A 26,628-nucleotide genomic window follows, 5' to 3' on the forward strand; every position below is an offset into this window, starting at 1 on the left:
GTGTTGCATCCAGTAGAATCTTATTCAGCAGTAGCAGCAGGCATGCTTGATGGTGCGGCAGAACCGCCTTTGTGTTCCCCGCTGCAGTGGGGGAGCGCATTTATCGTCTCGCCTGAGGGAAGGAGCCAAGAGTATCCTCCAATCAGCCGTCAGTGATTTCTATCATCTTGCTGATGGTGATTTATGTTGAACCTGAGAGAGGCACTTCACACTCTGACTCTACTCACCACCTGGATGGAATCCTCTCAACGCTTTTGTTCCTAATTGTGGGTTGTTAAAAGAATGACCAACAGACAAAAGGTGGATTACTACAGAGCTGCTGCCTCACATTCTTGAATTTATGCTCTTTCCTCCCTGCAGCACAAGATGGATGAACTTTCTTTTTCTGGGGCTCTAGTTTGAGCTTTGTTTAGGTCTGTGAGGACACAGAGGGACAGAAGTGATTATTGCAATAATCTGGAAGAGGGAATCTCATATCCTTCCTCATCATTACAATTTGCGTATCCTCTCTTTCTATCCTCCCTGAGTCTGTTGCATCCTGTGTGAGTCCATACCTGTTGACTCAGATCATTCACATGGCAGGCTCTGGGTTTCAAACTGGAGCTTTTACAGTAGTAGCCAGGTAAGAATAGAATTCACATACATCCTCATGCGATGGTAGGCTCTATGTGGAGCTGGAGATGGAGAGAGCGTAGGAACCGTCGGGACATTTGACACGCCTGTTTGGCTTTCAGCACCTGCTGTGACTGTCTGCCACAGTTCTACAACTAGACTGGCTAATGGCATCTCTCTAGTGCTTACTGCCTAGCCTAGCAGACTGGGAGGGGTTTTTCAAGTGTGTGTGCATGTCTCTCTCTGTGTGTGTGAGTCTTTTATATTGGAGTTGGTTATATATTGTCAGTGTTAAGGATTACACTGAGTGTCTGGAGAGATTACAGGTGCAGTCAGCGAGGCATTGAGGAAGGATTACAGAAGCTAACACCTTGTTGCTGCCAGGAGGGTGGCTTGTTTACTTTTCAAAGCGTACAGTGTTGAATGGTGTTCAGACTGCAGGGTCTCCTGGAGGAGGTACTGATAAGACTTAAAGGTTTAACCCAGGTGATGAGACAGACAAAGAGGGGAGAGGCGGGAGAGATACACACTCATGGAGAAATGGTTACAAGGGTACAGTATAATGTGGTACCTTTCTACTTGAGCATGCATCATGTTAGAGATGGAGAGAGAAAGACAGAGGGTAATTAAAGAATGAGTGCAGGATTGAAGTCAATACACTGATTTATCCCACTTTAACAGTGGAAGCACAGGTTGAATGAGAGATACAAATGAGAGGAGAAGAGAAAGTAAAAGACTATCAATTAACACATTTCAATAAGGAAAAGAAAGATCCTTAACCTCAATCTTTCAAATAAAAAGCACAGTATTTTACACATGGCTTATCATTGGTGGTCTTGATGGTAACGAGTCCTGAATCTCCCAATAATAGTCCTGCAAGCACAACATCCAATTGAATCCCATAGTGCATTTGATATTGATTTTTAAAACACGACCAAGTAGGATGGTTCCTGTTCTCTGCCTAACAGGCCTGTAATTGAATTCTAATCTTCTCTTCAGTGACACCCTGGAGCAGTAGCCTCCAGTATTCCAGTGGATTGGAAACACTTTCGATTAGTTAATAAATGAACCATAACGTCAAAAGTGCTGTCTGGAAACCTGACAAAACACCTAGCTGAACCAACCAGTCTGTCTCAAACACCCTTCAGCAGACAACTGTAACCTATTTTCCTCAAATACTCCACATTTAAATGACATACATTTTGTATGTAGACATGTTCACTGAAAGAGCTTCATCCTGAAAGCGGTCCTTAGAGGTTGTTATTCTGACAGATACAGATCATCAGGCAAAGAGGTGTAGTTGGGACAACAGCGACTTCCTGGTGTGTTGTTACCTCACTGTGATGCGTGTGCAAGTGTGTGTGTTATTGGGTTTCGTGTACCCGATACACACCGTTTATCTTAGTTCGACAACCAGGGCTTGAGTTTCAGGCCGAAGGCTAGATGGTTCAGTGGGTAGATTCTTTCTCTCTCCTCTTCGTCAGTTTCAATGGAGGTAAACCAGGAAATGTCAATGATCATAAGCACCAATGAAAAGGTTCTGACGAGTCCATTTATCCTGAAGAGGTGAAAGTACCAGAGCAAAAGAGGAGCGGCACCTGGGAAAGGACTGAAGCAATCCTTCTAAACCTGGAAAGTGAAGAAGGTGGGAAGGGAAAAAGAAGGTGAGAAGTTCTTTGATATCGGTGCCTGTTTGCATCTGAAACTTTGAAAGTGTTTCTTTGATAGAGTGCTGGGACCAGGGGAAAAACATGGGTGAGTTTACTTCCAGTTCCATTGGGAAAAACCTCAGCTAGTTCAGAGAGACAGCTCACATGGTGAGACTGTTCCACAGAAATGAGAAGTGGTTATTAGGTTATTGAATCATCATTATATAGTTATGATAGACCGTCTTAGATACATTACAACACAATAGCAGAGATCATCTGTCAGTCTTTCTTTCCAACCCATCACTAGCTCCCTTGTCACCTTAGTCATTCCTCACTCCCCTTTCTACTCCTTCTGACCAATCCAAAGACCAGGATGGAGTCATGCAAAACCTAACCTGAACCTAACTACTCCACGCTTATGAAGACAAACAAAGATTGTTGTACTCTGTGATGGGGACAGAAACAGACGGGAAGACATTCAAAACCTTTTTGTAAATGTATGGATCACTACAGGATGGTAAAACTTGAAATCTGACTAAAAAGAAGAGAGGAACAGGACACAGGGACAGGGACACAGACTGTTTTTGGGAACAGAGAACCTCTGGGATTCATAATCCGCGGTCCCCTAACATAAGAGGGGTCTACACTCAGACCCTGTAGGTTGCTGGGGAGCTCTCTCTGACTGCCACACCCAAAGGGAAAGAGGGGTGTTTTCAGGTACTGACCTCCTGGACTGGTTTGGCCCCACCTGGCCTGAGTCCAGGTCATCATGGGGTGCAACATGTGTGTGGTTCAGAAGCCTGAGGAACAGTACAGGGTCATGTTCCAGGTGAGTGATTCTCTCTCTCGCTCTCTCTGTCTCTCTCTTTTTCTCTTGTTTCTCTTGTTCCCTTGTTGCTTTCTCTTGCCCTCTCTCTCTCTCTCTCTCCCTCGCTCTCTCTCTCTCTCTCTCTCTCTCTCTCTCGCCCCCTCTCTCTCTTGCTTTCTCTCTCTCTCTCTTTCCCCCTCTCTCTCTCTCTCGCCCTCTCTCTCTCTCGCCTTCTCTCTCTCTTGCCCTCTCGCCATCTCACGTTCTCTCTCGCTTTCTCTCTCACTCTCTCACTCTCTCTCTTTCTCTTCCGTCTAGCTTACAGTAGTACCAACTCTATTAACACTTCTCTCTCCTCCTCTCTCCTCCTCTCTCCTCCTTTCTCATCCTCTCTCCTCCTTTCTCCTCCTCCTCTCTCCTCCTCCTCTCTCCTCCTTTCTCCTCCTCTCTCCTCCTCCTCTCTCCTCCTCTCTCCTCCTCTCTCCTCCTTTCTCCTCCTCTCTCCTCCTCTCTCCTCCTTTCTCATCCTCTCTCCTCCTCTCTCCTCCTTTCTCCTCCTCCTCTCTCCTCCTCCTCTCTCCTCCTCTCTCCTCCTCCTCTCTCCTCCTCTCTCCTCCTCTCTTGCTGTCTTGACACATGCTGACGTTATATAGGTCTAATGTCCATCATCCATCACAACCAACTGACAGATCATTTTCACAACGATGACTTTAACACTCCATCCACATGAACAAGCAATGCAAGCTTTTACAGAGGGGCTCACAATAAAATGATTATGAACAATGTAATTACAACAGCCATAATGATGACAGATTTTTGGAGGAACAAAACATATGAGAAAAATAACAACATCATCAATCTACAGAATAGGATTATTATTGTGACAAAATTCATAATGCAGGCATATTCATTCTTATATTATTTACCAAGGATTCATGATTCATTAAACACAGGCATTTACATGATTAAATAAGGCATAAGCTACGGATGAAATACATTTTTACTTTTTTACTCGCAGTTGCAGCAATCATGTCCTTTTAATAATCATAACTATGTTCATACTCTGTTATAATTATTGTAATTATTGTGAAAAGCCCTGTAGAGCCCAATTACATCTGAGAGGGAGACACTGAGGGGCCAGATTTTCACTGGGATGCTGCAGGGAATAGAGTAAGATGCTTTGGTTTTAGCTCAACGGCAAAATAGTTATTGTCAAGGGGTTGCGCTGAAGGGTTGCCACGGTTACAGCCTAAGCAACAGCAGTATTTAGCAACTGAGAGACGGTACATGTGCAAGCACATCTAGGTGTGCAAGTCTTATGTAGGTTTTGCCAAGCTGGCCTCTTGGTCATTCCAATTTTTAGGATTTGGGATGTAAATTGGTATCCCTCCATTTAGTATGATATGTTATGTACGTTACAAATGGAAAGCGGTTGTACAATATTATACGAATTGGAGGACGTAATGTTTCATACATCTTGGAAGACGTATAGTATTATACGTCTTGCTCTGAGACCATGCTGCTTGTTGTGTCATAATGACAAAAGTTAGGATAATTTACATTGCAGGTTAGGACAACTACTGGCAAAGGCTAGGAGAATTGACATTGCAGGTTAGGAGAACCAACGACAAAGGTTAGGATCATTTTTGTAGAAGGTTAGGAGAATTAGGTTAAGGTTAGGAAAAGGGTTATGGGAAGGGTTAGCTAAATTGCTACAGTTGTCACCGACTCGAACACGCAACCTTTGGATTGCTAGACTGTCGCGGTATCCCCCACCCATCCTCCCTACTTTCATTTTAGTGTTAGGTAACCACACCATTATTCCATTTGTAACATATCATATTAAATGGAGTACGTTCCAAAGCCTACGTAGGTTTAACCCTGGTAGGTCTAAGCCCTTCGATCGCAATATCTACTAAGCTAGCATATTGGATTGTTTAAAGATGGTAATAAATGTATAGTTCAGCCATTTGATTTTGAATTTTAGGACCCTGTTGGTATAATTTTTTTAATTAAAAATGTGTTTGATGAAAAAAAATGAATTTGGCCTTAGAATAGCCCATATAAACGCATTGATTAACACATTTGTACATGGCAAAACAGACAGTCCAAAAATAAATCATAAGGAATAAGGTTTTGAATTGTCTGTCCTATATCTGAGAGAATTTTTTTTTACCCAGGTTTGGTCACTTTATTCGTGCCATTTTTTACCCCCTATGCTCGTTGTGCCATTTATCTTCAGACAACTGCCGAAAAGCTTATTGAATCCACAATGTGGATGTCGTGTGGCTCAGTTGGTAGAGCATGGTGTTTGCAATGCCAGGGTTGTGGGTTCGATTCCCACGGGGGACCAGTATGGGAAAGAAAAAAAAAATGTATGAAATGTATGCATTCACTACTGTAAGTCGCTCTGGATAAGAGCGTCTGCTAAATGACTAAAATGTAAAGCAAAACAAATGACGCTTTCATGTCAAAGACAATACAGTATGAAGATGGGCACAAACTGCTTCTCAAATAAAAATCCCAGATCCCACTTGTAGGCAATGTGATGTTGGCTAGCTTCAAAACAACTGGGAACTCGGAAATCTTCGACTTCCAACTTCAGTGCGTTAAAGACAACTGAGGACTCTGGGGGGGAAATAGCTTAGACTGTGAAAAATCGTTTTGAATGGTCATTCAACTCAGAATTCGAAGTCGGAAACTTTGGCATCTTTCTAGAGCCCAGACTTTCCGACTTTTACTGACGTCATGATTTGACCTTGTTTTTTTCCGAGTTCCCAGTTGTCTTGAAAGCATTGAAGTTGGAAGTTCCCAGTTGTTTTGAAGGCAGCATTAGCTAGCAAACATCGCTATGACATCGCCAACAAGTGGGATTGGGGATTTCGATTGGGGAAACAGTTTGTGCCTATCTTTATATTATACTGTCTCTGACACGACAGTGTTATTTGGGTTGTCATCTGGTCTAACGGTCGTCTCGCATCGAACTGCGCATGTGCAGCCCGTCATAGCGAAGGCCCTCCGATGTAAAGTTGTTTTGTTCAACTTAAGACATCGTCTCGAATCCAGGTTGTGCCTTGAGATTTCTAGAAAATTAAGAACTAAGGAATCATTTTTCACTTATCTCATTGTCGTCTCAAATCCCAATCCCCAGCCTGGTCTGTTTCGTGTTCCCGGAATTCTCGCGGTGTTGTGCCTCTGGGTTTAGAAACTCTGTGGCCGTGTTCGTTAGTCTCATCTTTTAATGGTGGTGACTTATTAGTTTGTAACTCAAATAGTTCGGGTTTTACAGACAATTTCCTGATGATTTTTTTGTCCGGATCCTCTCATGTGCAGAAAAACACGGCTTTCACAAGCCCCATGTTATGGAACAGATACAAACTTTACATCGGCAGAAAGAGGGGACTGGGAAAGGCTAGTCAGCTGTACAACTAACTGCATCTTCTGCATTTAACCCAACCCCTCTGAATCAGAGAGATGCAGGGGGCTGTCATAATCGACATTCACGTCTTCAGCGCCCAGGGAACAGTGGGTTAACTGCCTTGCTCAGGGGAAGAACGACAGATTTTTACCTTGTCAGCTCAGGGACTCGATCCAGCAACCTTTCGGTTACTGGCCCATCAACCCTCTGACCACTAGGCTACCTGCCGCTTTCAAGACAACTGGGAACTCCTGATCTTCAAGTCGGAAAGTCGGAACTCTAGAAAGATGCCCGAGTTTCCAACTTGGAATTCCGAGTTGGACAACCATTCAAAAAATAAATCCCAGTCGGAACTTGTTTTTTCCCCAAGTTCCCAGTTGTCTTGAACGCACTGAAGTTGAAAGTCGGAGACTTCCAAGTTCCCAGTTGTTCTGAACGCGGCATGAGCTGCAGCCACTGCAAGAAATGGTCTCTAGCAAGCTGTTCAATATTCAAAATGACGTTACCGTGTGACGTGCAGGCTGTCAATCAACTTTAAGGGCTGGTTTTGCTTAGCGGTAATGCCTGTGAGACTGAATAAAAATGAAACATAAAAATATAATACCCAGGAATCAGCTTCAATATCCAATCACAACATGATCTGTCAAATGCATAGTGATATATACTGTATGTGTTATTCTATTTTTATGGTTTTATGACAGAGTCCGAACATGTGAGTCTGTACCAGTCATCAGAACTGCACTTGGTGCCCAAGGCAAAGCCATAGGAGCGAACAACAGGGGATGACATGAGCACTGCCAGTGGTAGAGTAATGAGTCAAAGAAAGGAGAGGACAAGATGGAAAAAAGAAAGGGGAAGGGAGGGAGGAGAGGACTTTGTTTCTGTTGATTGCCCTCAGGTGACAGGAGTAATTGATTTGAACGCTTCACAGAGCTGGGATGAATAGGTAGGCTTGTGTGGCTTTGCTGATCCCTCGTGTGTGTATCTGTGTCTGTGTCTGTGTGTGTGTGTGTGTGTGGGTGTGTGCGCGTGTGCGTAGTCTGGAGCATGTAAGGGAGAATGGCAGTAAATTCAGTGACCCCAATACAGAGGTCAGCCATGATGACAGAGCCCACATGCGGGGTCAGTGTTTTGATAAAGTGGAAAATTATATCACTTCACTGATCAAGCATTCACACAATTGTGTAATAAGCTGTGCATAAAGGTATGCCCAAGGAAGCGAGCTCAAGTAATACAAAAATGTGCTCAGCTTTTACAGACAACAAAATCCACAGACTGGCAGACTGAGTCCCCTGTGTGAGATCCAGACAGGGAGTGGTAGGGAGTAAAACACTGGTGGTTTATCACTGATTCCTCTGCCATAGCAGCAGAGAGCTGTTCTCTGCCCCATCTGGGTGATGTAGCAAGGAGCGTGTCTGTTTGCTCTGTGATCCAATCAGTCTGTATACTCTTATAAAAAAGGGTTCCAAAAGGGTTCTTTGGATATCCCTATTGTCATTAGCGTCGTAAGGATAGGACCAAGGCAGTGCTCATCTTCTTAATTTATTTAAAGATAACACTTAAACAAAACGACGAAACAGTTCCGTAAGGCAACACAGGCTATACAGGAAAACAACTACCCACAAAACACAAGTGAAACATACACAACTAAATATGGCCTCCAATTAGAGACAACGACAACCAGCTGCCTCTAATTGGAGGTCATTGCCAAAAACCCAACATAGAAATAGAAAACTAGATTTAAACATAGAAATAGAAAACATAGAACCTAAACCAAAAACACCAAAACACACAAAACAAACACCCCCTGCCACGCCCTGACCAAACTACAATGACAAATATCCCATTTTACTGGTCAGGATGTGACACCCATAGACCTTTTTGGTTCCAGGTAGAACCCTTTTTGGTTCCAGGTAGAACTCTATCTAGAACCCTATCTGGAACCAAAAAGGGTTCTACCTGAAACCAAAAAGGGTTCTGCAATGGGGACAGCCGAAGAACCCTTTTGGGTTCTAGATAGCACCTTTTTTTCTAAGCGTGTACCCAATGCTTACAAAGACCACAGAGGTTAGAGATAGACATAGGAGACACAGAACTGAGACACCGACACCCCTTCTATTGGCAGAAATATAGGGTGATCGGTGTTCCCAACTTGGGAAGGCCAGATGGCAAATGGTGTGTCTAGAGGAGCAGGTAGGCATGTAGATAGACCATCAGCATTCCAAACAGAATACACTGACGGTTTGATTGCAGAAGATGAAGCTTCTGAATGTCACACCGAGAGTAACATTCAGGCATAAAATATGCTATCCATCCAAAGGCCCTTTGTATTTCCATTTAATTAAATGTATTGAATTGAAAGAACTCCAGGCAATGTTGTAAATACAGAATTTCTACAGAAGGTTGATTGTTTTTAAACTCCATGATGCCAAATAAAATACCAACAATTAAAATGTGTCATCATGGAAGAAAAAAAAAACATCACATTGCGTAAAATACATTTGCATAATTACATTGCTTTCTAAAACACTGCATGTTTGAGGTTTTCGTGCTTATTATTCAAATTTAGACTCTACATATAACGCAAACATAACGTTCAACTGAAAGGCTAGTTCTGTCTGTCTGAATACAATCTTCTCTTGCCGGAGGAGCGTATTAATGTACAATAGGTGCACATGTCTTGTGTATGGTACACACCCATATTTTATATTCTGCCTCCTGTCACTCCCCAGGTGAAAGTGGTGAAGGTCACCTCATATATCAGTGTCTACAGCCTACATGAGTCTATGTATTTACAATAAGCATTAGTTGAGTTTATGGGTAATGCATAGCAAACTAACCAGAACATTCATGTATCTACACCACACAGTGAGCACAGTATCCATTTTGTGCTGCACCACCCACCCCTCTTCAGTCTCCCCCTCCGCCCCTCAGTCTCTACCTCCTCCGGTCTCGCTCTCCCTCTCTGTAGAATGGGTTGCAATGCGAGGCCGTTGCCACGGCAACTGAAGTCATTAAACAAGCCTAATGTGCCTTTTTCATACTGAAAGTTCTGACATACACACTGTGCAAACACATGGCCACTCACAGATAACCTACTAACATGTGTATAGAGTACACAGACAAACATACACAGATGACATGCACGCACATACACACACACACGCTCACTCACTCATATCAACGCACATAAAAAAACAATTTAATTATATTGACATATCCCAACGATGAGTGCCGTGATATGCCAACCTGACATTGAGATTGACTTTGCCCTCAGACATGTTTCTGTATCCAAACCAATATCTGTCTCTCTCATTGTCTCCTTCACCTGTCTTAGATTGAATCCTATCTGTCTCTCTTCCCCTCTTCCTCTCTTCCTCTCAGCATCTGTGTATTGACTTACTTCTTCTCTGGCTACAAATATCTAAATGGCTCTCCACAGTCACACCCACAGAGATTCCGCTTCCACCTTCTGTCTCCTTCTGTCTTCCATCACTCTCTTGCTCTGAAAAAACTAAGCGAAAAGACAGTCACATTCAGAGGGAATTCTCCTCATACATAAATTATAAAACCTCTTTTATAGATATGATTTTCCCATAGACGAAGATAAACCTTTCCTGGGTTCACGGTCTATGGGCCTTCCATAGAGAAAGATCTGTAAATGGAAATATCTGTTGACTCTCACTAATTGGCTTGGTACTTTTATTATTCAACTCATCTGCCTCTTTATCATGGGGCCTGTATCTTCTCCCTTGGGAACACCTCTCTCTGGTAAATTTGTATTTGTATGATTAAGTGTGTGTGTGTGATTAGGTTGGAGGTCATAAAGGGAGGAGAGGGGGTTTATGGGTTGTATGTCTGGTCATGTGTGTGTGTGTGTGTGTGTGTGTGTGTGTGTGTGTGTGTGTGTGTGTGTGTGTGTGTGTGTGTGTGTGTGTGTGTGTGTGTGTGAGAGAGAATATACATTACCACTTTCTTAGACAATAACAAATACATACAGCTCCAAAATAAGCTTTAAAAAATACAAGAAAAACTAATCTGCCTACACTCTAGCCTATGCTATCTATCTACGGTTCTTCTATCTATCTATCTATCTTCTATCTATCTATCTACGGTTCTTCAGCCCTTTTGAGAACCATTTGAAGAACACTTTTTGCTTCCAGGTAGAACCCTTTCGATTCTCTGTAGAGCTCTTTCTACAGAGGATTCTACATGGAACCCAAAAGGGTTCGGCCTGGAACCAAAAAGGCTTCTCCTATCGAGACAGCCGAAGACCTCTTTTGGAAAATGTTTTTCTTAGAGTGTAGATATTGATAGCTCTGTTGATAATGGTGTTTCTGAGAATCAATCTATTAACCCAAAATATGCTTGTTAGTTTATTAGTTTCCCAATTTCCCTGAATATTTGAATAGTCCCCAAGTCAATAGCAGCTCATCTTTGTTTGTCTGAGCTCAACCACTGCCCATTGGCCTGTGTAAATGTCCTCCTGCGATATCAAACAGCTGGGGTTAGAACCAGACGGTGCAGAGCATGTCTCCAGATATAATTGATTTTGTGAAGAGGGGACTAGACCCTTCAAAGCATGAGAGATGAGAAAAATCAATTACCCAACAAGTAGAATTGAATATGTGAAGGGCAGCAGGGCAGCAGGGCAGCAGGGAAGCAGGGCAGCAGGGAAGCAGGGCAGCAGGGCAGCAGGGCAGCAGGGCATGGTCAGCACGCAGTCATTACAAAAGAAGGAGGGAAACCATTTGGATTGTTTATTATTCATTTTTATGCAAATTGTTTTAGTGATAAGCTAAATTATTCACAGGGAAGAATACGAGTCAGTATAGAGTTTATGAGTCGATACATTTGTCAAATCCTCCTTTACTGCTCATATGTTTGGGTTGGGTGTACAGTACACCACCCAGAGTCTGGTGTACTGTAGATATTCCATCAAACTGCAGCTAAAAGGTTCGAGATAAAGCCTCATTAAGCCTCTACCACTACATCTCCCTGGAGGTTCCTCTGTGTGTTTCCACTATTTACTTTACCAACAAGCATGGAGCTATGAGACATTCCCACCCAAAATGAGAAAAATTGTATTATAAACTTACAATCTACGAGTCCTCGAAAGCTCCTTCCCTCTTTCTTTGTCCTTGTATTCCACTCCTCTTTCTTCACCACCCTTCATCATTTTACCTCCCCTTCCCCCGGTGCTGCTCTCCATCAGCACCTCTCCCTCGCTTTTTCTCTCATCCCTTTGAACTACCTGCTTCTCTTTCATCTCCCTCTCTCTTTCACCCCACCCCTCGTTCCACAGCCTCTCCCAACCACCCCCCTACTGTGCTACTCCGAATAACGTAGAGAATAACAGGAATATATAACGGTACGGAACTCAGTCTCAATTCACGCCTGTTATTTAATATAACTTTAATGGAAGAATGAGCAATACACACCCTGCTCTCTCTCTCTCATTGGCAATTCGTCTTGACTGTCATTGGATAATGTGAGACACTGCAAAGGTCAGAGGTTATAGGTCATGAAATCAGCTGACATAATGGACCAGTGGATGTATAATGCATTGCACAACACGTCAAGATGAGTTATCCTTCCAATCTAATGCACAACAACCATGAACCTGTACGAAGCCATCCTCAAAGCAATCTCACTGCCTCTCATTGATAATGAATGCAGCGACGTCCCCCTCCATCCTCTCTCTAAGTGTTCTCAGACTGTCAGCAATGGCCAAAGGGCTGGTCTTCTATATACCCTATCCCTCATTGGTCCTGATGATGGTGTTACAGGAGAAAAACAACTCATTGTCTCAAATGCTCCATCTCACCTGGTTCCTATCATGTGTAGACAAAAGAAGAGAGAGGAAAAAAATACAAGTTGCAGGACAAGCTTTTGTAAAGGGACAATTTCATCAGACTTGGCAAATAAAAAATACAGTCAGGCTTCACACTGTTAACTCCATTTGGCGTGGCGGAAGATGCCATGCAAAAAAATGAGGTTTCTTATTTTGTCTTCAAGTGAAAGAACTCATTAAGAGGGTGAGAGAGACAGAGATGTATGGAGAGTCATTAGTATAGGAAGGACAAACGGGCAAGGGAAGGAAACGGCACAGATATAAGAGCATGTTTTGTATCCTCTAGGGAGGGGCTGGAGAAAGAAGAGTGCTGAGGCAGCATGAGGAGAGAGAGCGATATAGGGAGTGAGTGAGTGAGTGATATAGAGAGTGAGAGAGAGAAAGAAAGAGAGAGAGAGAGAGAGGGGGGCAAAGAGAGAGAGAGAGAGAGAGAGAGAGGGGGGGGGGCAAAGAGAGACAAAAGGGAGAGAGGAAGAGGGAGACACAATGGGAGGGGAGTGGGGTTTGGAAAGAAGTGTGAGCAAAGAAATCATGGAGAGGGAGAGTGGAGGTACAGAAAGGTATGGAGAGGGAGAGAGGAGGTACAGAAAGGCATGGAGGGGAGAGAGGAGGTACAGAAAGGCATGGAGAGGGAGAGAGGAGGTACAGAAATGCATGGAGAGGGAGAGAGGAGGTACAGAAAGGTATGGAGAGGGAGAGAGGAGGTACAGGAATCATGGAGAGGGAGAGAGGAGGTACAGAAAGGTATGGAGAGGGATAGAGGAGGTACAGAAAGGCATGGAGAGGGAGAGAGGAGGTACAGAAAGGCATGGAGAGAGGAGGTACAGAAAGGTATGGAGAGGGAGAGAGGAGGTACAGAAAGGCATGGAGAGGGAGAGAGGAGGTACAGAAAGGCATGGAGAGGGAGAGAGGAGGTACAGAAAGGCATGGAGAGGGAGAGAGGAGGTACAGAAAGGCATGGAGAGGGAGAGAGGAGGTACAGAAAGGCATGGAGAGGGAGAGAGGAGGTACAGAAAGGTATGGAGAGGGAGAGAGGAGGTACAGAAAGGCATGGAGAGGGAGAGAGGAAGTACAGAAAGGTATGGAGAGGGAGAGAGGAGGTACAGAAATCATGGAGAGGGAAAGAGGAGGTACAGAAATCATGGAGAGGGAGAGAGGAGGTACAGAAAGTCATGGAGAGGGAGAGAGGAGGTACAGAAAGGTATGGAGAGGGAGAGAGGAGGTACAGAAATCATGGAGAGGGAGAGAGGAGGTACAGAAAGGTATGGAGAGGGAGAGAGGAGGTACAGAAAGGCATGGAGAGGGAGAGAGGAGGTACAGAAAGGTATGGAGAGGGAGAGAGGAGGTACAGAAAGGCATGGAGGGGAGAGAGGAGGTACAGAAAGGCATGGAGAGGGAGAGAGGAGGTACAGAAAGGCATGGAGAGGGAGAGAGGAGGTACAGAAAGGCATGGAGAGGGAGAGAGGAGGTACAGAAATCATGGAGAGGGAGAAAGGAGGTACAGAAAGGTATGGAGAGGGAGAGAGGAGGTACAGAAAGGCATGGAGGGGAGAGAGGAGGTACAGAAAGGCATGGAGAGGGAGAGAGGAGGTACAGAAAGGCATGGAGAGGGAGTGAGGAGGTACAGAAAGGCATGGAGAGAGGAGGTACAGAAAGGCATGGAGAGGGAGAGTGGAGGTACAGAAAGGCATGGAGAGGGAGAGAGGAGGTACAGAAAGGCATGGAGAGGGAGTGAGGAGGTACAGAAAGGCATGGAGAGGGAGGAGGGTACAGAAAGGCATGGAGAGGGAGAGTGGAGGTACAGAAAGGCATGGAGAGGGAGAGAGGAGGTACAGAAAGGCATGGAGAGGGAGAGAGGAGGTACAGAAAGGCATGGAGAGAGGAGGTACAGAAAGGCATGGAGAGAGGAGGTACAGAAAGGCATGGAGAGGGAGAGAGGAGGTACAGAAAGGCATGGAGAGGGAGAGAGGAGGTACAGAAAGGCATGGAGAGGGAGAGAGGAGGTACAGAAAGGCATGGAGAGGGAGAGAGGAGGTACAGAAAGGCATGGAGAGGGAGAGAGGAGGTACAGAAAGGCATGGAGAGGGAGAGAGGAGGTACAGAAAGGCATGGAGAGGGAGAGAGGAGGTACTGAAAGGCATGGAGAGAGGAGGTACAGAAAGGCATGGAGGGCCAGAACCAAATGGAAAAGAATAGAGAGCGAATGTGGCAAGAACGTTTTTGTGGTTGACTGCACAGGGGAACATCGATTTGAATTGCAATTATTTGAAGGGGACAGGAAAAGAGAGGGGAACGATGGAGGCATGGAAGCAGGGTATAAAGATGTGGAAATCCCCAGACAGCCAAGGTCGGTGTGTGACCATGAATGCACTAACACAATATCTGTATGCCCAGGTGTCTGTCTTCTGTCACTCAGAGTACCTCGATACTGTCTACAGGTCTCCATTAAAACATATGGAGACACACTTGTGACACACCCTCACGCACATTCACCCAGCTGTGTGCAGTATGCTCATGACTTCAAGCAGCAGATTGTATAAACACCAAAAAGCACATTACCATTTGGTCAGAGGGGTGTAAATGGTGGTTTGATGTTTCACCTCTTAACAAACGTAATGTTGGGGGGGTCTTGCATCAGTTTACCAGGATCACTGCTTCTCTCACAGAGAAAGTTCAGTCGCCTCAAAATCAACATCCCAGCTATTTCAATCTGATTCCCCCAGCAGATCTACACCCATAATCCCTAATTATAAATCCCCCTTTATCTGTAGCAACTGGCAGGGGGCAAACATCATAGATATGGAGATACAGAGAGATACAGAGAGATAGAGAGAGATAGAGAGAGAGAGAGAGAGAGAGAGAGAGAGAGAGAGAGAGAGAGAGAGAGAGGGAGAGAACTATGAAACTGGCTTCACAGACATGTAGATATAGGAAACTAGAGAGGGTTTATCTATTAGGCTGGGTTGGCACACGTTGATTTACACAGAGATGTATTCTATGTGACTGAGTTGTGATGGTTTGATGTATTCTATGTGACTGAGTTGTGTTGGTTCACAGAAGCCCAGTTTATACCTGGTTCTGACATGCATCTTCTGTCCTAATCCTGTCCACATTCTGATTGTGCCCACATTTCCAGACAGGTGTAGACGATTAAAAGACGCATTGTGACTACCTACGGAGGTAGTCAGGCATATGTTAGCAAGTGTAGAGGGATCTGGACAGTGAAACCATTTAAATCATCATTATCCCACCTTCTGAAATCATTGACAGGTGGCATCATTGACTTATGACATCAAAATGTGTATTAAAATAGGGAAAATAAATATTATTTTGAAAGAATAGCTGTCAAATAATTGGCATACAGGGAGGGAACAGGAAATGTGGTCACAATGTGTACACAGTGGATTGATAAGAGACACATTTTAATACCATGTGTAGACATATTTCTGAGAATGAAAAACAATCAGAATGTGGACAAGATCAGGACAAAGGACACATGTTAGCACAAGGTATAAATGAGGCTAGAGAGAGGATCATGTACAGCATGGTTAGACACATGCAGAGGGATTTAGGAATAATACAGAGATTAGTCTACCAACAGGCAGCATTTCTCTCAACCAGTAATAACCCATTTCCTTACAACAACATTGCACTTTCACCTTTTCCTCAGAACCTACCCTATTAACGTAAGTCTTGTCTTCTCTAATGATTCCATTGCTCTCCCCCCCTCTCTCAACAGAAGGGTCAAATAAGTAACCCGCTGTGTCCTTTTGACGGAGAAGGTCGATTGAAGGTCTCAGTATAAAGTTTTTCTTCTCCCCCGCTGTGTGATATCAAAACCTTTTAAGTTGAGAGAAATGTACCACGTACTGTGATGTGCCTTTGTAACCCTACATGTGATGTGTGTATTATGAACATACACTAAACCTACACATTTCCCTATGTGTTGAGGTGTACTGTGTTATTCTCTGTTATCTTCAACGGCTATCTGTTGGCTGTCTAACCCTAGTTCTGTGTTTTAGGCCTGTCTGTATGTGTTGCGTTCATGTATTCTCCTCCTCAGTCCTTGTGTTGTGGCTCAGTCTAACACACAGTGAACTAACCTGGTCTGTCTGTATGTCTAGCGAGAGATCCTCTAATGTGGCTCAAAGTCTGCTATCTATACTCCTGTTGGGTGCACCTGTTTTGTAATCACACACTGTCTCCCCTCATTGCCCCTTCTCTCTATAAACTGCTTGTTTTCCATCTTTGTGTTACTCTCTCTCAATTTCTCCACGTCTCCCTCTGTATGTGCCCTGGTACTCCTTTGTGTTTAATCATTCTTCACCACACTTAGAAAAAAGGGTTCCAAAAGGGTTCTTTGGCTGTCCCCATAGGAGAACCCATTTTGGTGTCAGGCAGAACCCATTTTGGTTCCAGGTAGCACTCTTTTGGGTTCCATCTAGAACCCTCTTTGTAAAGGGTTTTACATGGAACCCAAAAAGGGTTCTTCAAAGGGTTCTCCTATGGGGATATCCGAAGAACCGTTTTGGGTTCTAGACAGCACTCTCCTACTCTTCCTTTTTTCTCCTTTTCCACGACCTTCTCCTATCTGACCTCTGGTCTCGCTCCCCTCCTCTAGGTGAATGGTAAGGAGCTGTCCTGTCTCTCACGGGACCCCACCCTGGATGTGCGAGACCCCCTGCTGTCTCACGTGTTGAAAAGGGGGGCCCGGCGGCGGGCTGGTCTGGCAGGGCGACTAGTGGGGCTGGATGGGACAGCAGCAGTTCCAGGGGGGCTGACTGACTGTGTGGACAGCGGCACTCAGACTGACATCAGCTTCCAACACATGTTGACTCTGGGAAGGACCTCCCACCACCAAGGTGGAGCCCCGCCCCCTCACCCGCCCCCCTCCCCTCCACTGCCACCCATCCTGGAACCCAACCTGCTCAACGAGCTGTGAGTGGAGTGTGCGTGTGTGTGAGAGAGAGAATTCAATTTACCTTTCAATTTCCATTAGATGTTTGAAAGCTCTGCCGTTTGTAGTTCTGCTTAAATGTTGATACACTGACATATTCTCTATGTTTTCTTCTCAGCCTTTTAGAGCCTGAATATTATGACCCCAATGACTACTTTGACATCACTCAGCACGAGGTGGATCTCAGGCAGGATGAGTTGGAGTACGAGGTGAGGCCACATTTTCCTGTCAAATCAAATTGCCTACCGTGTAATTCAACAGCAATCCCATTCTTCATGCCATCTCCATCTCCATTACCAGTGTTCATGTGTTTAACTTGTGTGTTTTGTCTGCCACACATTTCAATAGGAAGTGGAGCTGTATAAGTCTCGTCAGCAGGACAAACTGGGGTTAACGGTGTGCTACCGGACAGATGATGAGGAGGATCTGGGGATCTATGTGGGCGAGGTGAGGAGGATGGTTATCCTCGCTCTGATCGCCTGTTTGCCAGCTAACCTAATCCTCTCTCTCTCCAGGTCAACCCCAATAGTATAGCTGCTATGGACGGCCGTATCCGAGAGGGGGATAGAATATTACAGGTAGGATTGTTGAACATTTTAGGTAACGTTCTATTATAATTTATGGCAGAAAGCAGGGTCAGACAAGAACATTTCTGATATGTCTCAGATAAACGGGGTGGACATCCAGAACAGAGAGGAGGCGGTGGCCATTCTGACCCAGGAGGACAGCACCAACATCTCCCTGCTCCTGGCCCGGCCTGAAATAGAGGTGAGAGACCCTCTGAATTGGTTTACTATCTGATATACCATATAAACAAACCAACCCAGACCAGGATAACTACAGTACAGTAAATACCATATAAACAAACCAACCCAGACCAGGATAACTACAGTACAGTAAATACCATATAAACAAACCAACCCAGACCAGGATAACTACAGTACAGTAAATACCATATAAACAAACCAACCCAGACCAGGATAACTACAGTACAGTAAATACCATATAAACAAACCAACCCAGACCAGGATAACTACAGTACAGTAAATACCATATAAACAAACCAACCCAGACCAGGATAACTACAGTACAGTAAATACCATATAAACAAACCAACCCAGACCAGGATAACTACAGTACAGTAAATACCATATAAACAAACCAACCCAGACCAGGATAACTACAGTACAGTAAATACCATATAAACAAACCAACCCAGACCAGGATAACTACAGTACAGTAAATACCATATAAACAAACCAACCCAGACCAGGATAACTACAGTACAGTAAATACCATATAACCACCAAAGTTGTTTCATTCTTCACACCAAAATTCATTCAAATTCAAGTCAACTAGTTTCTTAACAGAAATGACATAAGAAATGGCATAAAGAAAGGTCATATCGGAACCTCTACACTAGAGACACACCATTTGTGTAAAAGAAATAAGACTGGAACTATGAATCTCCCCGTACCCTGTTAACCCATGTAAGGAGACAGGAAAGGTGAGAGGAGTAAGAGGGAGACAGATAGGGAGAAACGGAGCTGGACGGGAGCGATAGCTAGCGAGGAGAGGGAGAGCCTGGTTGTTTTCAGTACGTGCCAATGTGGCATTGCTTTGTTTCCCTCAAGGTCACAGCTCAACAGACAGAAGGACACAGTCCCGGGACATCCCATAATATATATATATACACACCCAGCAAATGGGTAGTCACTGAACACACACACCTCCAGATGGAACGGCATAGTTTACCATTTTTATACTGAGAGTGATGCATGAGGCATAGACACACACCAATATACCTTCTCACACACAGCCATGCAAAAACAAATGTGTGTGTGCTCTGAGACACACTCAGAGTGTTGAAATCAGAATGCAGTCCACATTCAGCCCAGAATGAGCTAGAGGGCAGATTTAAGAGAGGGCCATTAAATGTAGGCTGCTACCCAGACAAAGTCACCACTGCAAGTACCCTCAAATTCCCTTTATTCATCTGGCACCCTCGAATCTGCAGAGAGACGTGAGATGCAGGGTAGACTAAAACTGCAGCTAGAATAACAATACAATGTCATGGATAGGAACACCATAACAATATGGAAGAAAATGAAACGGATTCTACAAGAACCAGTAACACTCCCTGAAAACACACCCCTATGGAACAATCCTTGGATAGCTTTTCAGAATTCACAGATACATTGGTCCACATGGAAAACTAAAGGCATAGAACTGTACATGACTTGGTAAAAGGAAATCAATGCATTTCCATTAAATCCTTAAAAAGCAATTTTGGACTGACAAATGTAGATATTTTGAAATACACGCAACTTAAATGTTTCATATCAAGATATTTCTATTTGAAATCTTTTGGATGTCAGAGCAATCCTATTTGAGTCAGAAAATGCTATTCATATGATAGGTAAGATAAACAAAACCTTGCAGAGGGCCTATCTGCCTGACAATCTCCTCGAAAAAAATATGAACTATTGGAACCAATTAAAAATAACTGATATTGACACAAGATGGAGGGAATGTTGGAACATACAGTGAGGGAAAAAAGTATTTGATCCCCTGCTGATTTTGTACGTTTGCCCACTAACAAAGAAATGATCAGTCTATCATTTTAATGGTAGGTTTATTTGAACAGTGAGAGACAGAATAACAACCAAAAAATCCAGAAAAACGCATGTCAAAAATGTTATAAAATGATTTGCACTTTAATGAGGGAAATAAGTATTTGACCCCTCTGCAAAACATGACTTAGTACTTGGTGGCAAAACCCTTGTTGGCAATCACAGAGGTCAGACGTTTCTTGTAGTTGGCCACCAGGTTTGCACACATCTTAGGAGGGATTTTGTCCCACTCCTCTTTGCAGATCTTCTCCAAGTCATTAAGGTTTCGAGGCTGACGTTTGGCAACTCGAACCTTCAGCTCCCTCCACAGATTTTCTATGGGATTAAGGTCTGGAGACTGGCTAGGCCACTCCAGGACCTTAATATGCTTCTTCTTGAGCAACTCCTTTGTTGCCTTGGCCGTGTGTTTTGGGTCATTGTCATGCTGGAATACCCATCCACGACCCATTTTCAATGCCCTGGCTGAGGGAAGGAGATTCTCACCCAAGATTTGACGGTACATGGCCCCGTCCATCGTCCCTTTGATGCGGTGAAGTTGTCCTGTCCCCTTAGCAGAAAAACACCCCCAAAGCATAATGTTTCCACCTCCATGTTTGACGGTGGGGATGGTGCTCTTGGGGTCATAGGCAGCATTCCTCCTCCTCCATACACGGCGAGTTGAGTTGATGCCAAAGAGCTCCATTTTGGTCTCATCTGACCACAACACTTTCACCCAGTTGTCCTCTGAATCATTCAGATGTTCATTGGCAAACTTCAGACGGGCATGTATATGTGCTTTCTTGAGCAGGGGGACCTTGCAGGCACTGCAGGATTTCAGTCCTTCACGGCGTAGTGTTACCAAATGTTTTCTTGGTGACTATGGTCCCAGCTGGCTTGAGATCATTGACAAGATCCTCCCGTGTAGTTCTGGGCTGATTCCTCACCGTTCTCATGATCATTGCAACTCCACAAGGTGAGATCTTGCATAGAGCCCCAGGCCGAGGGAGATTGACAGTTCTTTTGTGTTTCTTCCATTTGCGAATAATCGCACCAACTGTTGTCACCTTCTCACCAAGCTGCTTGGCAATGGTCTTGTAGCCCATTCCATCCTTGTGTAGGTCTACAATCTTGTCCCTGACATCCTTGGAGAGCTCTTTGGTCTTGGCCATGGTGGAGAGTTTGGAATCTGATTGATTGATTGCTTCTGTGGACAGGTGTCTTTTATACAGGTAACAAACTGAGATTAGGAGCACTCCCTTTAAGAGTGTGCTCCTAAACTCAGCTTGTTACTTGTATAAAAGACACCTGGGAGCCATAAATCTTTCTGATTGAGAGGGGGTGAAATACTTATTTCCCTCATTAAAATGCAAATCAATTTATACAATTTTTGCCATGTGTTTTTCTGGATTTTTTTGTTGTTATTCTGCCTCTCACCGTTCAAATAAAACTACCATTAAAATTATAGACTGATCATTTCTTTGTCAGCGGGCAAACGTACAAAATCAGCAGGGGATCAAATACTTTTTTCCCTCTGTATTGTAACTAACGAAATTGCAGGTAACGAAAATGTATGCTTAATCCAGTATAAACTTGTTGGCATGTGGACTAATATGTTGTTGAGTTGTGTTCTTACACTGGTACAGTCATGCCCTATGAGAGATGTATGACTGCGCATGTGCGAAAATAAATAAAGTGCATTTTCCCCGTTCTGGTTAAGACACCAATGATGAACATGTGTGTTTATTCCTCCGTTAAGTAAACCGGTATTCCTGTCCTGAAGATGTCAGCACCAACAAAACTAATGTTTCAAATGCATTACACAAGGGACAAAATTCCCCAATTAAGCCCATGAGTTGTGGGTGGAGTTGGAAAGTTGGCTGTCAGAAGTATTACAGTGTAAATGTACTTTTACTCTGTCTGTCTGCCTATTCCAAGACATGGCATATGAGGCTTCAGTGAGATATCCTATGGGTTGGAAGATATTTTTCTAGTCAATCATCATGCAAAAAACATATACTTAAAAAATGGAAATCAACCAATCCTCTATCGTTAACACAATGGAAAGGCCTAATGCTTTATTATCTAAATGTTGAAACTGTGTGGGAGACGGAGAGAAACAAAATAGTGCAGTTTGAGGCCATGTGGCAGGGGGAGATGGGGGTGTGAGCAGGTGGGTCTGTGCAGGGGTGATGTTATGAATGTTTGTGTGCGTCTGTATGTTATTAATGGTTTGTGTATGTTTAGTATTGTTAAAAAAAAGGACAACTAATGTAATCTTACAAAAAATAAAACTATAATAATAAGATTCATCGATAAAGTATAGTCTCACATTGAAAACACATAGTGAAGAGAGGAGAAGAGATGGGGATCATCCAAGGACGGTATATATGAGCACATATTAAGGATTTATTCAACGGTCTGGAAAGAGCAACAGAGAGCGACAGAGAAATAATGAAAATATTTTTTTTTTTGAGTAATAATATCTCTCAACCTGAATCCAGTTAAACAATTCAAGTGTAAACCAAATCAATTAACCCTTTAAAGCCCAATGTTACATATATGTAACATTGTCTTTAAACACCTGGTAAAGTGTCTGTACATGATCAATACATAAAAAGGAGTAACTTGATGTGATCGCAATAAACACTTTTGTTACCATCTGGTGGCCGATCTTTGTAATGACACTATGAGCAAAAATATTCAGTCACTTGAAAGTTTGTTATATATATGAAACATAGGGCATTAAGTGATGCAAACCACACATTAGCATAGATTTTTTTGCATACCAACAGTTTTTATATTTATTTTCCAGAAATACGTTATTTGGAGTCTCCTTTCACTTCTGATTTTGTTTATGCAAGGAAAACTGGGTCCAGGTTTCTAAGGGTTAAATGTAATCAACTCCACTCTGAGCGGTGATTTGTTTACTGAATTAAAGCATACACATTTAATCAATATCTCAGGGGGATCTGGATAAAGGGAGTAAATTAAAACAAGCAATTTGTAATTCTCCTGTACTATTCACTGGTAGTAAAAACACCGCACAGAGTGGTGGTGTGTGTTTGTGTGTGTACGCGTGCTTGTAAGTGCACGTGCGTGCATGCATATAGTTGGGTGGGTGGGTGGGCATGCATGTGCATACATTTAACGATGGGCCCAATTTTCCTTCTTTTCATCCAGACAGCACAGTGGAAAATACCCCTCAGTAAAAATGCCTTTAAAATGGTAATGAAATCACACATTACCTTAGGTCCTACCGCCATCTAGTGACTGAGATAAACGCTAACAGACATACCTCTGTAACATGTTGTATGAGGTTCCCAAGAGTACAACAAATTGAACCTGTTCAATCTAATATATAATTTCAATCTTTCTTTTCCTTTCTCCTTTGCCCTTTTCCCGCCTCAATGACACCTTCAACTCAATAACGAAACCACAATGGCAATCAAACAAAATAAACACAATCCGTGAAACACATTCTCCAACTCAGAATGACAACCAGCTCGACCCAGATGAACTGGACCTGGAGGTTCTGGATAATGCTGTCCACCTTCCCAGCCCCCATCAGCTGAGGAACAGGGCCTCCATGCTGGGTGAAGGACCAGGGGTCGTGGGTGGGGGTGGTGTGGTGGTGGTCCGTGGGCGAGGTCACCGTGACTCTCCAGGCCTGCTCCACACGTTGCTGAGTAACAGCCAGGAGCTGGACAGCGGGGTGGGCCGTACAGACGAGAGTACCCGCAATGAGGAGTCCTCAGAACACGACCTACTAGGAGATGACCAGACCAGCGCCCCCACCACCAACGCCACCAACACCCCCGGCAGCATGCGCAGGTTCCACTCTGGCCAGGGGGACAGGGACACCCCACCCCTTCTACATGGCCACTCCACAGAGTTCCACTTCAGCACTGACTCTCTACTGGGTCTGGACTGTCTGGGTGGGGGAGGAGGTGGTGACCTGGCAGGGGAGAGGGTCTACGCAGCTGACCCAGTGATGATGATGATGCCGGGTCTGACAGAAGAAGAGTGTGAGAGGTACAGGGAGCTCCTGGAGATCAAGTGTTATTATGAGAAGAACAGCAATGCTCTTCTGCTGCTAGGGGAGCATGGGGGTCATGGGGGACAGGGGAGTCATGGGGGTGATGGGGGGGTTCCTCTGGATGTGAACAGGAATGAGACCCTGATGCAGCATGAGATGGCCCTCGTGGAAGAGGAGCTACGCCACCTGGAGTTCAAGTGTCGTAACATCCTGAGGGCCCAGAAGATGCAGCAGCTCCGGGAGCGCTGTCTCAAGGCATGGCCCCTGGAGGAAGAAAGTGGGGCTGGAGGTGGGGCCGGGGCTGGGCGGCTGGCTCCTTTGGTTAGTGAGGAGTCCTGTCACCATGAGCTGTCAGACATTAATGAGCTGCCTGAGAGGGAGCGCTCCGACAAGGACAGCACCAGCGCCTACAACACAGGAGGGGAGAGCTGCAGGAGCACCCCTCTGGTCAGCGAACAGTATCCCTCCCCCTCTGCACATGGCCACAGCAGCTTGGAGGGGGGAGACTCTGCCTCTTTGCCGTCTCGGACCCCCAGCCGGCACAGGGAGAGGGGAGGCAGGGGTGAGAGGGGGCAGGCTAACCTGAACCAGCCCTACTCCCCTAGCTCACACAGGAGGGGAGCGGAAGTTAAGACCTCTAGCCCGAGAGGGGCCAAGTTCAGATCCCTGTCCCGCGACGGGGGGGCAAGGAGGGGGTCAGACGGAGGGGTGAGATGCCCCAAAGCCAATGGGACAGTGGAGGGGAGGGAAGGGCGTAGCGCTGAGAACAGCCCTTATCTGTCCCGCCGCCACTCTGGCTCCAGAATCCCCCTGCGCTACCAGAGCTGCATGCAGCTGAGGTCCCCCTCCACATCCGAGGGCCTGGAGAGACCCAGGGATGGCAGCGAGAGTCCCATGAGCCTGGGGAGCACATGCAAGGACATCCCCCAGGGCCCTGTGTCCATGCCATCCTTACCCATCCCCCCTCCCCTGCCTCCGCCGACCTCGCCGCGTATGGAGTGGAAGGTCAAAGTACGCAGCGACGGATCCCGCTATGTTGCCAAGCGGCCCGTTAGGGACCGCCTCCTGAAGGCCCGGGCCATTAAGATCCGGGAGGAGCGCAGCGGCATGACCACGGACGACGACGCCGTCAGCGAGATGAAGATGGGCCGCTATTGGTCCAAGGAGGAAAGGAAGCAGCAGCTTCTCAGGGCCAGGGAACAGCGCAGACGCAGGGAGTTTATGATGCAGAGCAGGCTGGACTGCCTGAGGGAGAGGGACAGGGAGTCCAGTGGCGGTGGACAACAGGGGGCTCCGCATGGACAGGAGCCCACTACCATCCTGGAGCTGAGCCACAGGAGGAGCCAGAAGAAACGGAGCCGTAGGATCCTGGACAACTGGATCACCATCCAGGAACTGCTGGCCCACGGAACCAGGTCACCTGACGGCAAGAAGGTCTACAACCCTCTGCTGTCAGTCACCACTGTCTAATGGAGAGGGTGGAAGACCGAGAAAGAAAAGAGAGGAGAGGGTGACCAACAAAGTGAGGTAGAGAGGAAGTGTAGGAGTGATTGAAATAAATGGTCCAGAGGAAGTGGGTTGCTTTGGAAAGGGAAAGAAACCAACTGTCTACTGTGATCTGTCACTGCATATTGGAGAGAGATTGGGTGATAGACTGTACAACCTTCTCCTTAGTTACCATCAGCTGTGACGAAGTAAAAGAGAGGGGAAGGGAGAGTGGTGCAGTGTAGAAGAGAACATAATTACCAGTAACCCATATTGCAAGCTGTAATTTCTGCCTGAGAGAATTATGAATGTAGGCAGGTAGGCAACAGAAGTGAAAAGAAAGCGCTGGTGAAATAAACCAATCTGTAGCTATTGACCAGCATTTATTTGCTATACCATTCTTATAAGGATAGTGCCATGAATGCCCACTGATAAGGTTGTGAATGGCATTTACAGAGTATACAAAGGACATTGGCCAACAAGAACAAAGTAAAGGACAAAATGACTGACTAATGAATGAAACGTCGACATTGTGGTAAGATCTGATAAGCACGTTTCAATATGAATAAATTGAGAAGCACAGTGAGGGAAAAAAAGCACACCAAATCCCACAGCACAGGAAACATGACAACTCCATCTCTGGTGGTTGAGAGTTGAGGAAATCTTCTTGAACGTGTCTTCTTGATGGCTGGTACGATGGTATTCTGCGATGGAGTTACTTATACAGTATGACAGCACAATCTGAGGAGTTGAAAGTAGTTCTTTGACATTTGATTACTTGCATGTTGACTATAAATGTTAAAAGTAACATACTTCAAAAAACGTGACAAAAAGTTGGTGTGAAATTGTGGATGTGACATGTTCTTAATTTGTTTAATTCTTAGACTAGAAAACAATGTGGCTGTTTGTTCAGTATACTGTGATGTCTGGTCCATAAATGTTTTACAATAAAAGCTTTTTATATAATTTGTTAATTCAAAATAGTTGAAGTGATTTCGTCCTTTTGAATTGTTCGCATATTTTCTGTCATACACCACCATGCTCAAAACTGTCACAAGGGAGTTGCTGAAGCTCAGGGACAACTACACCTGTGGTTTAGGTTCACAACACAAGGAGTGTACTGATCGATTCAGCACCACAAATTCACTATTCTGTCAAACCTCTTGAAAAGAAAATATGATGGAAAAAAGGACAGGA

At 44.7% G+C, this 26,628-nt stretch overlaps 1 protein-coding gene across 1 annotated transcript; it reads left to right on the forward strand.

Annotated features, from left to right (window-relative positions):
- LOC106567238 (PDZ domain-containing protein 4) lies at positions 1-26,397 on the forward strand. Its single transcript, XM_082960040.1, has 9 exons — positions 1-2,276; positions 2,629-3,090; positions 16,081-16,134; positions 16,963-17,279; positions 17,417-17,507; positions 17,647-17,745; positions 17,814-17,876; positions 17,965-18,066; positions 23,401-26,397. The coding sequence occupies exons 2-9, from the start codon at positions 3,031-3,033 to the stop codon at positions 25,414-25,416; spliced, it is 2,802 nt and encodes a 933-aa protein (XP_082816166.1). The 5' UTR covers positions 1-2,276; positions 2,629-3,030; the 3' UTR covers positions 25,417-26,397.
- Positions 26,398-26,628: the final 231 nt, after the last annotated feature.

This window comes from Salmo salar, chromosome 13, assembly GCF_965601325.2.
Source record: "Salmo salar chromosome 13, fSalSal1, whole genome shotgun sequence".
Taxonomy (NCBI): domain Eukaryota; kingdom Metazoa; phylum Chordata; class Actinopteri; order Salmoniformes; family Salmonidae; genus Salmo; species Salmo salar.

What these genes read in the sequence shown, in the direction of transcription:
- LOC106567238 (XM_082960040.1), top strand. Translation starts at nt 3,031, where the DNA reads ATGGGGTGCAACATGTGTGTGGTTCAGAAGCCTGAGGAACAGTACAGG. An exon ending in CCCAACCTGCTCAACGAGCT is followed by an intron (nt 17,280 to 17,416) that starts GTGAGTGGAGTG and finishes TTTTCTTCTCAG; the next exon opens with CCTTTTAGAGCCTGAATATT. An exon ending in AGGATGAGTTGGAGTACGAG is followed by an intron (nt 17,508 to 17,646) that starts GTGAGGCCACAT and finishes ACATTTCAATAG; the next exon opens with GAAGTGGAGCTGTATAAGTC.